Source organism: Schistocerca piceifrons, chromosome 5 (assembly GCF_021461385.2).
Source record: "Schistocerca piceifrons isolate TAMUIC-IGC-003096 chromosome 5, iqSchPice1.1, whole genome shotgun sequence".
NCBI classification, from domain to species: domain Eukaryota; kingdom Metazoa; phylum Arthropoda; class Insecta; order Orthoptera; family Acrididae; genus Schistocerca; species Schistocerca piceifrons.
In genome coordinates this window covers 164,366,483-164,381,431 of record NC_060142.1, presented here as the reverse complement: position 1 = coordinate 164,381,431, position 14,949 = coordinate 164,366,483, and the positions used below count along the sequence as shown (strand labels likewise).

General features: G+C 38.3%; 1 protein-coding gene across 1 annotated transcript; it reads left to right on the top strand.

Annotated features, from left to right (window-relative positions):
- Positions 1-1,586: 1,586 nt before the first annotated feature.
- On the top strand, positions 1,587-14,253 carry LOC124798351 (transcription initiation factor IIB). The gene is made up of 7 exons (XM_047261713.1): positions 1,587-1,790; positions 1,876-1,986; positions 5,134-5,320; positions 10,268-10,483; positions 12,490-12,622; positions 13,523-13,644; positions 13,888-14,253. The coding sequence occupies exons 1-7, from the start codon at positions 1,774-1,776 to the stop codon at positions 14,047-14,049; spliced, it is 948 nt and encodes a 315-aa protein (XP_047117669.1). The 5' UTR covers positions 1,587-1,773; the 3' UTR covers positions 14,050-14,253.
- Positions 14,254-14,949: the final 696 nt, after the last annotated feature.

The following is a 14,949-nucleotide window of genomic DNA, read 5'->3' as shown; positions in this document are numbered from 1 at the left end:
ACTGACACCTATGTAGTGACTGGTTCTTGATGCACTTTTCCCGTTCATCATGTCATTACTATTTGTAATAGCAAAGAAACTTTTCACACTTCACGATTATTCATTCATGGTGTGACACACGGGAGTATTTACAAGTAAACAAATGTAATAGGGCGATATATATAAAAAGGCGAGATTTTAAAAAGGTAAAATAACATTAAGTTTTAATTTATTAGTACCACGTACTAGAGAGCTAGTTTAAAATGACCTCTTTTTGCTGAACAATTTGTAATATGTTTTCTTAGCTGGTAATCCATTTCACTTTCATCCAGGTTCAATTTTTCTACTTAAAAGAATATGATATTTCGGGTCGACAGAAGCGTCCGATCCCACGCGTCGGCTTTGAACCGTGACGTAAGGGTGTTGTCGTGTGTGACGTCATGACGGCGCGGAGTTTGGTTTGAGTGTGGCTGTCTCCAGTTCTGTTTTATTTTATTTACTTTTCTGATCTGTTCGTTCTATCCCGTGAGATTTTTTTTTTTTTAAAGACAAAAAACACTAATCAGCTACTGAAGCATCTTTATCTTCTATGGGTTGCAGGGGTTACGACCCCTGGGATGGTGGGTGGGTATTCATGCATGGCTGTCTTCACTTACACGTTGTAGCTACGCAAGGCGTCTAAATTTGTTTATATTTCGTTTGCCCCCACCCAAAACACCCCATGTCCCGTTAGTGTCATTAGGCTTCTTGTGGAAAGTGTGTGTGTGTGTTTTTGTTTCCGCCATATTTGTGACGTCATGGGTCAAAGCAGACGGGCGGGATCGGACGCTTCCGTATTTCCGATATTTCTTTACGTTACGTAATAATATTTAACATTTGTAATATGAGAAAAAATGTACCAGCGTCCCTGTAATACACTATATATCTTCTTCATACCCGGTGTAGTAGTAAGACAGGGGACGCCACACACTTTCCGAACTATTTTCCAGTATAAAACAAACTTCACAACAGTCAACAATCATTAATGCACGTCACAAAAATAAAATGGCCGTAAACCTAGCAGAGTCAGTGCAACTGCAAGGCTTATAAACGCTTGTGGCGCTTCCCGTGGACGTCTATGGAAGCTATGCTGCGCGCGCATCTGCTGTACAGCCTCCCAGAGAAATTACAGTTTATTTCAAGCTTGGGAAAATTATTTTAATTCAAGCTAAATTTTTACAGCTTGATGTAAACTGTGTAACAGGCTGATTTTTCAATCTTGAATTTTCAACTGAACCTAAACTCAATATCCACCTTGGAATAAGCTTGAGTGCTAGCTGGGAAACTACCTCCACTTAAGCTGCCACTATCGAGACCAATTTGATCGGTCGTACTGTTTCTTGCTTGTTTTCCGCAACAGAATTTTTTCGAATTCCGGAATAAATGAAACCAACTTTGACAGTGTAGCAGCCCAGCCGCTTGTCGCTGAAACTGTTTTCTTGACCGTCAGATGGCGTGCGAGCAGTAAATTGAAACTTGTTTTGTGTGAACATACCACATTTGCAGCGATTTATTGTTTGTCAGACATTTGCGCGAATATACCTCTATTTGGCGATAATAGGTTTGACGCTAGTAATGAGTGCAATTAGGGCATCGTCTTTAGCGGGAAACGTACTTGACACTTGACAGATCAACTAATAGTCTCTGATAGCCTTAATGTATTATCTCTGTTTTGCTGCCAAAGTTTGCTAGAGGAAGTGTTATGTGTGTCGTAATGTAAGAGTTTTATTGTTGAAACACAGTAGGACGAACAGAATGGCGAGTTCATCTAGGTAATTACCAGATCATAACGAAGGCTTTGTTGAAGATGTACAGTATTCAGTATAGATCGTAATGATGTTCGTGTTTTGCTTCCAGATTCGACACAAACAAGATTTGTTGCTACGCGCATCCAGATGCTCCACTTATAGAGGATTACAGAGCTGGAGATCAGATTTGTTCGGAGTGTGGATTAGTGGTTGGCGACAGGTTAGTCGACAGTTATAATTGTGGTAGAAATAAAGTGCTGTTCAGTGGTTTATGGTGCACCATTTGTTCTGTATAACGAAGATTTTGTTATCCTGTCATTATTTTTTTCAACTCCTTGAGATTTTTCGTTCTCAGAACTTGTCGAACTGCGAGAAGTTAAAGTGGTACATACAGTTTTATGGACGGAATGTTGACGGACATCTCCTATGTATATTTCGTGTTAATAACAACCTGATCTTCCCAAAACGTCATTTGTGCTTGGGGATACGTATAGTTCCATGTTGGATGTAAATAATCATGTGTTTTTCCAAGTGAATCACCAGTGTTGTCTCTGCAAGGAGGAATGTGTAGTAGTCAGAATTGAATGATCCAAATTAAATAATACTGGCAGAGCTGTTACCAAAAGTGGAGTGAACTGTGAATTTGGCTGAAAAGGAGAATTATTGTAACTTCTGGGGTTATGATATTTTTTGAAATTACTATTGGTTTTTGCCTCTCGGTAATTACATTTGTAGGGACAAAGCAGAGCATGAGGAGGAAAATTCAATCTTAGCTGTGGTAAACAAAGCAATAGGTTTTTCATCCAATAATAGTTCCTGATGAATACAAGGTTACTGCGTTTCTAGTACGTAGTCATTTTTAACCACAACCTTCCTACTGCAAGTGGAGTGTACAGCAGAAATTGTTATTAATATTATTTCAAGTGGGCTACATTTATAATAATATATTCAGATGCATAGTAAGATAGTAGCTTAAGTTATGAATTGAACATAACATGTAAGTTTCAGTGCAAAGCAAGTGATAATTTTAGTTTAATTTCTAGATAAGTGAGGAAAGTGCATTACTGGGCAGGTTAGTACAGTGGTTAGCATACTGGACTCACATTCAGGCTGACGATGGTTCAAACCTGAGGAGCCATGCTGATTTAGGTTTTCTGTGATTTCCTCAAATTGATTAAGGCAGATGCCGAGAGGATTTCCTGCGGAAGGGCATGGCCATTTTCCTTCTTCATCCTTCCATAAACTGAGCTAGTGCTCTGTTGCTAAAGACCTCATTGTTGACTGCATGTTAAACACTGATATCCTCCTCCAGGAAAGTGCATTCAATAGAAAATGTTTCGGTTAACCTTGATGTGCTACAGTGCACACTATCCAAAGTGGAATGTAGCATATTAGGAATAAAAAATGTTTAAGCAATGCCCAGTAGTAGCTCTAGAGACAAGTTGGAATTCATTCTGCTGCTGTACCATCTTCTGCCAGTACATGTCCTATCTGCTTTTTCAGCAGATGACACTATACCTAGCTTGCAAAGAACGTCATTTCCCTAGACCTGGATCAGTACAAGTCAGAAGGCGTGGCAGGTGGTCATTTGCTTTTAATTGTAGCAATTGTCAAGAGTATGTGAGGTAGCCATTCTTGTCTGCTTCCTTGTGATAAGTGTACATAATTGTTGCAGTGAGGACCTGTATTAAACATGTTATTAAGTAGGAAGATTTTGTTTTAGACTATAAACAACATTTAAGGAATTTTACCTCCGTGCATGATTTCTGCTTTTGAGGAATCCTGAAGCACGGGTTAATGTGTTTGCACTATTGAGGCAAGCAAATGAGGCTCGTTCCTCTCACAATCTGTAGCAGACTATCACAAAACTCCCCAAATACCACTAAACACAACATAATCTGGAATCGGACACTTCCCTTGACCTACATAGCTCAAAAACATCTCCCAATACCAACATTCACAGCCACACATTGGGATCGAACGTTTCCCGTGACCTGTTATCCTTACGACATCTCCACATACAGCCGTCCATGGTCTGAGACGCCGGAACTTTAAGTTAGCCTCATTTCTTCACGACATACTGAACGCTTAGCGTCTTCATCCAAAAATCCGAATAGTTGAAGAAATTTTATTAGACACACGCACTGTCCCCTATCATAGCCGACAAACGAAAACTGTTGACCCTCTCAGTCATATCCATACCTACCAAAGACATAAAAAAAGCAATTTACCAAAATTCACACATGGCACCACACTCTCAAACTAAACCAAAAACATCACCTAACACACCACCAGAGAGCACTGCCGGTCCCATCAAAATGACACCTACAAACACGCCACTCTCACAAACTAAATTCCGCGCCGTCGTCACGGGTCAAAGCCGACGGGTGGGATAGGACGCTTCGGTCGACCCCAAAGTGCAGTATATGTATACATTGTGCGTCACAGATTGTAGTGAAAACTGAAATGGGTGAAAGTGTATGAGGGGAAAGAGGGTCAGGGAACTGAAAGATAAGTCACTTGTTAGGTAAAATGTTCTCGAACCGATCCTGTGGAGTTGATTCCTCTGCTACCCCCCCCCCCACCCCCCCCCACCCACCCACCCTGGCAATTGATCAACTTACAGTTAACACACTGTAGTGAAGCTTGTGGTACTGCTGCTCTGCTTTGATCAGTGATCCCACTGTTGACACTTAAAAAATAAATAAATAAGTTTTTAAAAAAAAGGATAAGACTTATGTGTAGCAGAGACCAAATTCAACATTGGAAGGTCATAGTTTTTTTCCAAGTTGCGTAAGTCATCAAATGTCGTGACAATTTTATTTGTGCATTCCGTAGTTGTATTTACATTTTCTACTCATGATTTCTATTTTCTTCCCTATTGTCTGCTTTTAATCCGTTTTAAAACATTAGTAACAAGATTGTCGTTTGTTCTCTGTAAACCAACAAGTATATTCTCACAGATTCTGATTTTTTATATATATATATATATATGTGATTATATGCCGTAGTCACTTTAGTGATTACATAGTGCTGACAATTTGTTAGTGTCACTGTCAAAAGCTGATAAGGTGTATTATTCACTACTTTCATGCCTGGATGATGTAAGCACTTCTTCCAAGGTGTACATAGTGAGTTTGTTGGAAAGCTTGGAATTGTATTTATACCATTGAACACATTTTGATATTGTTCCATTCAGAAAGACTGTGACACACAAAGCAGATTCAGAGATTTTTAACACTGTTGTTGAAGCTCTTTAATAATTTAGCATACACATCTTCAGTAATAAGAAATAGTGGTGCTGTATCCTAGAATGAATATTTCTTCCAGAGATAATTAGAAAATGATTATTCCTTTTTCCAATTAGGGTGATTGATGTTGGGTCTGAATGGCGGACATTCAGCAATGAAAAAGCTGGTGCTGACCCATCTCGAGTTGGTGGACCAGAAAATCCACTACTTAATGGCTCAGATCTATCAACAATGATTGGTCCAGGTCGTGGTGATGCTTCATTTGATGGTTTTGGAGTTTCAAAGTATCAGAACCGCCGAACGGTAAGAATTTTCTTCAAATTTCAATGTAATTTGTTAAGATTAAACTTCTAGAGGATTGATAACTGCTTTGAGTGATTGTGAGATTAAGATGCTGGGGTAACAGGTGATTTTGGCTACCCAGTAACATACATATGAGGAGAATGTACCACGTAGTTTCTAACACGACTACAACCACAAAATACTAGCAGTCAGGTAGCACGCAAATGATATTACCTGGGAAAAATGTCGTTTGCAATGTACAGTACGTCGTTTGCTGCGGGCAATAGAGATACTACAGAGAAAATTAGCTGGCACACCTTGTTGGCAGCCGATAGTAATCTTTGACAGTGACATTTCTGTTCTATTGAATATATTATTGCGTTCTGTCCTGGATTTTCCATTGTTTGTATCCTATGGAAGGAGTAGAGATAATGACTCGTCGTATATTTGAGACATTGAGTCGTTAGTAGACACATAACCAAAGCTCATAATGTTGCTGAGCTTTCAGACGAATGCTTGTTCAGAACTAACAGAATACACACAGATTTCCACAGCTACATTTTCCTGGCAGACTACATTCTACTGACACAAGGTCTCATGCGGTGAGGGGTTGTGTTGAATGGAGTGAGTGAGAAGAGAGGAGGAGGGGAGCAGGAGGAAGGGATGGGGCAGGGTGGTTGACAGTTGGCAGGTGAGGTAGCAACCCTGTGGGAAAGGGATGTAGAACAACTAGCTCTCTCTGGCACATGCAGTTTGACCAAGAGCAGTGTTGAGCACCAGTTAGTTGAAAACACTGCTGAGACTTCAGTGGCCACTTCACAACCCATGCCATCTGGCTTCTTCCCCCAAAAACAGTCTGTCTGTATTATGTAGATAGGAATTGTCCTTACAACACCTTTGAGCTCTAATACCCCAGCATTGCTCTCTGCTAGCACATGTATGATGCCCACATTCACCTCTGCCCCCATAACCCATGAACCACATTCATTCACTCTGCACCACACCTTCCTCTCTGCAGTCTCTCTGTTCTCTTTCTCCCTTCCATCTACTCTGCCACTTCATTGTGCACTGGGCAAACTGTCCCTGCTTGCTTCTGAGTGAGATCCTCTACCCCAACCCTCCCTTTGATTGTATGGCTCACAAAATTCTGCTTAGCAAACTAAAGTGTTAATGGTGTGGTTTAAATCTTAAGTTCATAACAAAGCCCAGGGTATTATTAAGGGACCCTATCTCAGGCATGAAAATAACTTGAAAATGAGGGAACATAGCATGTTGAGTGCCACAGGAATCATTACTGGGCCCACTATGATTTCTAACGTACATAAATGATTTCAACGACTCGAAAGGGCATTTCAAAAACTGTAATCTTTGCTGATGGCACAAATGTACTAAACTATAGTCAAGCTGAACAGTAGCAGACATAGTATAAATGATAGCTGAACAGGCAGGCCTACAAGTGATTCACAGCTGTCTGTTTGTCTTGACCTCACAAAGACTCATTACATAATATCAGATGAATGATGATTATTTTTAACATCAGAAGCAGACATTAATGGTCATAGATTAAGTGAAGTACAGTGTGTAAAATTTCTTGGAGTTCAGCAGCATAACAAGTTAAAAGGAGGAAACACATGGGTAAACTGACAGAGCAGCTCAGTTCAGCATGTTACGCCCCTAGAAGCATCTACCATTGTGTAGACAAGTGTGTTCATTATTTTGCATTTTTTCACTTTCTGTTGTGTGGTATACATAGTCATACTACAAAACACAAAAATAATTTTCATGTAGGATTTTCTTCTTTGTCCAGAATCCAGAATGGAGTTATGTACTCTGGTGGTAAGATATTTAACAAGTTCCTTCCTAATGTAAAACAAGAAATTGAGAATTCATACTATTCAAAAGAAAATTAAAAGCATATCTCATTAGCCACTCTTTCTACAAATTTTCTGAAAATCTTAGATTCAGGAACTTAAAATTTTTGTTTAGCTACATAGTGAGTAGCAATATTTATTCTGTAACTGATATATTGGGCTACTACAGGCAGAAACAGCAGCTATGTAATGCTGAAAGTAGGAAGGCAGCTCAGTTTTTTTTTTTTTTTCCTTCAGAGTAACTGCTTTCTTACTGATTTACTCAAATTCAGGTGGCATAAATGTGAATAACATTAAGCAGTGAAGTATTAATACAGAATAAAGATTAAATTCCTATGACGTCTTTGTGTCATGTTAATATATATCTGAACTTGTTCCGCGTCCCTGAATCTTCACCTTCTTGGTGGGATCAGGGTAAAAGTCTAGAATAGGGCTAGTGGCGTGTTTGTGTTATGTAGCCAATGGGAGAGCAGCAGGCAGATGAGATGTTTTGAAGTAATACATTCGGAAGAAAGAGTGAAACATTGCTGTAAATGGGGATTATAAATGTAATTGCTCATTGTTTGAGTCAGAGCTATTTAAACTGTGCTAGCATTTGCAAACCAAGTACAGTGTCACAACCCATGACATATTCAAAAAAGTGTTGGAATATTTCCGTTCTCTTTGTTCCTTCACAATCGATCTGTTCGAGCACACTAAGTAGATCAATGTTTTTTAATTACAAATCATGGGAGAAGGTAGGTAGATCCGCATGAGTAAGTATATATATATCATGCAACTCTTTCACGAATAAATATTGATCCACCTACCTTCTCCCATGATTTAATTAAAAAATTATTGATCCACTTACTGAGTGAGCTCAAGCAGATTGATTGTGTAGTCACTCCACCACCATGTTTGATACATTTATGTTTTTCTGAAATTAATCCATGAGACACACAACAACGAATGAGATTGCTGTGCAGAACTAAATCACTTAAATCAGTCTGCTTCATAGTACTCAGTGCCAAAATCACGAAATATTTCTCGCGAAACTCACTGATACAAGAAACAAGACAATGGTTTCAATTTCAATGCTAGACATACATTCTCTCTCTTCTCGCCTCTCATTGGTTATGCCAAAGAATCGTCCCACTGGCTACACAAAACTGACACGTTGTCAACTTATGAGCAGTAGATAAGCACTGATGTGACAGCCACTGCCCCTGATGTAGACTTTAGCCTGGGGTCTGTGGTAACATGATAAATAAATGATGCAGTATATCTGAAACAAAAATAACTGCTTGCATTTTTGTGTTAAGGGTAAAAAATCTAATCCTCAGTAACACCTCTCTCTCTCTCTCTCTCTCTCTCTCTCTCTCTCTCTCTCTCTCTCTCTCTCTCTCGCGCGCACCACACACACACACACACACACACACACACCAGGTAAGTAACTTCAAAGTTTGTGACCATAGTTCATTGCCATTTATGTTTTCCATTGTAGATTTTGCCTCTGTGCTTGTTAGATTCTGACCTTGGCCATTATACTTCTGTTGTCCTAATTTTTATGCATAACATTCTTCAATAATTGATTAAACCATTAAGATTTTTGCATTATTTACCATAATCTCCAATATGGCGCTCGTACTCATAAATCGGTTACTCTCAAGGCGTATACATAAAGTGAAACCATCGCAGTATGACAGTGCGCCAGTCTCCAAATTGTCAGACATCACCCAAAATTTTCATGCTTACGCCAGCTAGCACTCACTATCACGGCTAGCTTGGATTGTGTTAAAATTGATTCGTGAATTAGTGTACTATCTATAAAATATTGCCTTCTGTATAGAAAAGTTCCAGCTCACTATTACTATTTTGACACCCATACAACTGTTCGTTGTTCACGAAGTTCATATGTAACATATCTGTGAGAATATTTTGACTTTGTATATAATGACCAGTATGCACGCATGAATTATTATTCAGCAGTGTCTGTGTTAATTCTTTTGAATTGATGGATGTTGTTTACTTTGGACTGGTATTGTGTTTGTCGGTGTATAGTGGACTGGTGAGGAGGAGGTAACCTACTTGCATAAAGAGGTGATGTGAAACTTGACCTGGTCATTGTAATATTTGTTGTGGTAGTAAATGTGGTGGAAAAGGCACATCACGTTAAAATCTGCGTAGTGTACATCATTTGCATATTTCCTTGGATTCAGTTTATAACTATCCTACAAGACTTTGATAATAGCCTTTATGGACAATGCAGGTAGGCACCGTCGCATATCATGAGGTCTCTATACAATTATCATAGAAGTTTAATCTTCTATAAATTTCAACTATGATACTGGATTTTGGCCCTAGTACACACATGCTTCATTTATAATTTCTGTCAAGTTACTTTTTGGACACTTGTGTGTTCTTGTTGTGACAGTCTCCCTGTAAGCATGTTCTGTAATTCATATCAGGAAGATGCTGTACCTTACATATTTGTTTAATTTTGTGATGTGATCCTTTTACCTAGACTTTGTGATGAAAAATTTTGTCAAGTAACATCCAAACAGCCACTGAAAGTATGAAAGTGGCCTGTACATTTGGACTGTCCTGTCCTTTCATCAAAAACAGCAATAACAAAAACAAACCAACCAACCAATGGCATTTCTGCCCTGAGCAGCCGGAGTTGGTGGTTATGTGTGCATGAGGTGTGTTTGCCTGTTTGTATGAATGGTTGGTGTTTCTCTTTTGCTGATGAAGGCTGTGCCGAAAGCTTTATATAAGTGACTTATAATTGTGCCTGTGTGCAATGTAATGTGTCTTCTTTATGGTAAGTAGCAATGTATCTTTTCCTAAATTGTTGATATTGGCAGTATTACAAATTGAGCCTCCTGAAGGTAAGCACTGGCCAACATTTTGTCTCAGTTTAGCATTATCTGTCTTGTGCATCATCTGCACAAATGAAAATACACAAGTGTATGTTTTAGGATCAAAATGAAGATGTAATGCATTTCATACGTCATCTATAATGTGAAATGTTTTGAATTTTAATTTTATAAAATTGCAGTTTTGTATTTTATTATTATTATTATTATTATTATTATTATTATTATTATTATTACAGGTTAGCAGTTCAGATAGAGCACTATTAAATGCATTCCGTGAAATAGCTACTATGGCTGATCGTATAAATCTCCCAAGGACAATTGTGGATCGTGCAAACAATTTGTTCAAACAAGTACATGATGGCAAAAATCTGAAAGGGCGGGCCAATGATGCTATTGCATCTGCTTGCTTGTATATAGCTTGCAGACAGGAAGGTGTACCACGTACCTTTAAGGTATGTTTCTGTTCTTATTAAGAGTGTGAATTAGTTGTAATTGCATTTGTTTATTGTCACATCTGTTGTACTGTGTGTTCATAGTTCTCACACAGTAACGTTTTACCAATAAATTTGTCTCTCTTATTGTGGTGAAAGATGAAACTTATATTGTAAAAGCCTCAATCAGCAATTCCTGTTTCTCTTAATTGCCCCCTCTCCCCCATAAATAATACTCATTGAGCATTTCGAGAAAAGTAAAGGAATCCTGCGTCATTGTCCTGAAAACAAGTCTCTAGCAGAGGTGGTGTGCCATTGTTTTTCTCTCACCTTTTGTTTGCAATGTAATTGTATTGTGCAGTGTGTCATTTTGAGGATTTCGTACTGTAAATAAACAATCAGTTAACTTCTGCTTGCTGTGTGATAGCAAATATAAGCATGAACAGAAGTATATTGTTTGTATATTTTGTTTGTGACATCTGTAAAAAATGCCTAGTTACTGTGCATACATTACACAAGGCTTCAAAACTAGTTATTACTGTGAAATACAAGTGTACACTAGTGAGACAGTACATTTTCTGTTAGCTTGCGGCCGCACGGGGTAGCCGTGCGACCTGAGGCACCTGGCCACGATTCGTGTGGCTGCCCCCGATGGAGGTTTGAGTCCTCCCTCGGGTGCGTGTGTGTGGGTGCATGTGTGTTGCCTGTAGCTTAAGTTAGTTTAAGTTAGATTAAGTAATGTGTAAACCTACGGACCAATGGCCTCAGCAGTTTGGTCCCGTAGGAACTTACCACAAAAATTTTCTGTTAGCCCATGATCTAGTGGTTTGCATCACTGACAGTGGATCCTTGGGACACAGGTTCAGTTTCCTGCCACATTGGAGATTTTCTTCGTTTGGGGAGTGGATTGTGATGTTTGCATAATTTTGTCTCCTCTTCATTGATGCGCAAGTGCCAAATTGGAGTAAAATAGAAAGACTTACTCCAGGCAACTGAACAGCATGAAATGGGATCTGCAGGCCAATAATGCCATAAGATCTTTTCATTTCATTTTCTTTTATATGCTGAGTTAGTAATAATTGTACTTTTGGTTCAGAAGTGTATCAATATTTGCAGAAGAGGAGGTGCAGCCAGCTTCGGTTGTTATAACTAATTAGTTACATTTTTTGTGATGCACAAAGAGAAACTTCAGCCGCAGGCTGATATCAATTGAGGGCATTTTTTGAATTAAGCTGTTGAGACAAGCCACATCACAGCAATGATTATTGATACCAGTGGTGCAGCTTTTTATTCACTTGGTTGAACACAATGGTATGATTGCACCTGTTGTTGGATGGTCCACTCCAATCATATGGCAGAAAATCTTCATTAGAAGGATGAATATGGTGGGACAGCTGATGGGAGTAGCTGAATCCTCCTTATCAATCAGTGACATGGGCTATATTGATTGTTTTCTGATGGCACCAACTTGGTCTAGCCCACAACACTGTTTTTAATGTCATACAATTTCGAGCTTAGTTTTACATGTAATAGTTTTTTTGCAACCACAAAACTGGAGGCTTGCTACATAAAGCATTGATTGCTGCAGAAAGACTGGATTTTTCGGGTGTGCTAAAATGAGATGAATCTAGCATGTTTCCTGTAGAAGCATTCTTTGGGGGTACTATATGAACATTCCCCAAGTTGGAGGAGTAGAAAAGTGACTCTTATGACAGGCTGCTAGAGATTTTTGGTTGAGGAAACTCAACCTAATGGCGACTTAAATTTAGCATTTGGTGTTTTATGTAAATATTTAAGTGTGCTTTAGTAAAAATAATGCATGTAGAGGAATATCTTAGCATTTCCAAATTTAAGTTACAAGTTGACAATCAGATATCATGAGAGGAAATTCCTCATCATTGATGGAAATAGCAGTTTTTGATTCGTAATTCATTATGGTAGCTTATGTCTGTAAAGCTAATAAGATTTGATGTGTGCAGTGATCTGTGAAGACTTCCTTCTTATACATATATATATTCCCTTCTCAGGAGATTTGTGCTGTTAGCAAGATAAGTAAAAAGGAGATTGGTCGCTGTTTCAAATTGATTTTGAAAGCTTTGGAAACTAATGTGGAAATTATCACCACTAGTGACTTCATGTTACGTTTCTGCTCCAACCTTGGTAAGTTCAATTCTTTCTCTCTCTCTCTCTCTCTCCTGAAACTGCCATATGTAAACTTTTCCACTACCCTCTGACCACCATATATCAAAAAGATTAGATTTATGTTGTAGCAATAATTTCAGTTAGAAAAAGTAGTCTATATACTTTAAATATGTTTGTCTACTAAATATTGTTGGCCCAAAATAACTCTGATTTGATTATTTAAATGTAGTGTGGTGCTTCATAAAAAGTGTTCAAAATTGCTTGACACTTTATATTCTTATATATGCAGTTAATAATACTTACGAAATTGAAATTCAGTTTTCACTGTGGTAAAAAGAAAATCCAATTTAGCAGTTTTTGTTTGTGCCATGTCATTAAGTAAACTTTCCTCACAGTGGGCCGCCTTTCAGCATAGAAAAGTGCAACTATCAGACTGGTAATCATAAGTTTTCAGTTATCCTCTCCACTTATGTGATTTTTTTTTTCTTTGTTTGCTGGTACGTATCTACATTTCTAGTACATATTGAAATCTGGATGCCAAAGTGCTGTAGCATCTTACCAGAAGAGTGAAAACAAAGTGGCACAGCCCATTTCCAATTTATTGGTGGGCTGCCCCATTTTCTTTCGGCTCCTCTAGTGGCATTATATGGTACTGTGGTGTAGTGATTTTAATGGGTACTGGGACTGCAGACATGCACCTGCAAACAAATAAATTATATACGTAATTTTATTTTTTCGAGGTGGCAATTCAATCTTTGACTACCCCTCATATGTAGTGCAAGAGGATTTCTTGTCTTACCCCATTTAATTTTGATATCGTTTAAGGCACAAATTGGGAAAACAGCATAAAATAATCCCAAAACTAATTTGTCAGAATACTTGAGTTTCTCCTTTCTGTTAAACACTTTTTTCTTCTAGGGTTGCCCAATATGGTACAACGTGCAGCGACACACATTGCAAGAAAAGCAGTTGAGTTGGACATTGCACCCGGTCGGTCACCAATTTCTGTGGCTGCGGCAGCCATTTACATGGCATCACAGGTCAGTTCCTAGTTATAAAACACTTGGAGAGTTAATTTCAAAATACACAAATATGACATGATCATTGGAGATTGTAGTGATCCCTGTAGTTGAATTTGTTTTATTTTTCAATCTTCAGTGCAGAGACTAAAAAGTTCAGAAATGTTTTTGTGTTTCATATTTTTAAAATGATTACTACTTTATACATAATGCACAGATGCAGCCATGATCAGATAATTGTTATAGATGGTTTTGTAATTTCAGGCTTCAGAGGCTAAACGCAGTCAGAAAGAAATTGGTGACATTGCTGGTGTGGCAGATGTGACTATTCGGCAGTCGTATAAACTGATGTATCCACATGCTGCTAAGCTCTTTCCAGAAGATTTTAAGTTTGCTACATCTATTGACCAGTTGCCACAAATGTGAATTACATTTTTCCAGTCCACAGTTTTCATGTGGATACTGTCCTTGTTTCGAAAGTTTTCACATAATATGGAAGTAACCACCAGTGTAATAGGAAATGTGTGTATATTTTATGAAATGATTTGTATGTATGACAGAATAGAATGTGCTTCTTTGTTTTGTGTCCAGTATCATGCACTCACAAATAAAAACAAAATAATTCTTTAAGTATTGCAGGTATGTAGGTGGATTTCGTGTGTGAATGCGTGCGAGAGAGAGAGAGAGAGAGAGAGAGAGAGAGAGAGAGACTGCTAATAAATGAGGGTCACTGAAAGCTTTAAGAAAGTCTGTGTCCTGCAACATTCTCATTTTCAACAAATAAATGTGATAACATACAGTATAATTTCTTGAAAGTTTCTAGTGGGGCATTACAATTGCTATCAGCCACTGATATAATCAAAGTATAACACACAGCACTCAAGTTCATTACATTGCTTAGACCTGTTAGTAGATATTTGTATACATTTGTTGTGCTTATTTATCATTCTCAGAACTCAGTTATTTCTCTTATTAAAGTGATAAAAATCCTCATCCCTACATAACCTAGGTAAGGGTTTAATTATGTAAGTACTATGGGCAGACCAATCCCCTCATTCATGTTTTCATAAAAAGTGCGATTGCATCAGCAGAGTACTGAGAAGACGCGGTATTGACACAACACTGAAACCAACAACAAAGATTTGAAAATGGCTAAGAACCTACACCTCTGATGCTTGCCACAGCAGCAGTATATAAAATCAGCCGTAAGGAACATTAGCAATTATCATATGGGCAATACAGATAAATTGGCAGTAGCAGATCATGCACTGGGAGCAGGAAACAACTATATCCATTTCTCAGGTACTAAGATTTTATCAAGACCTA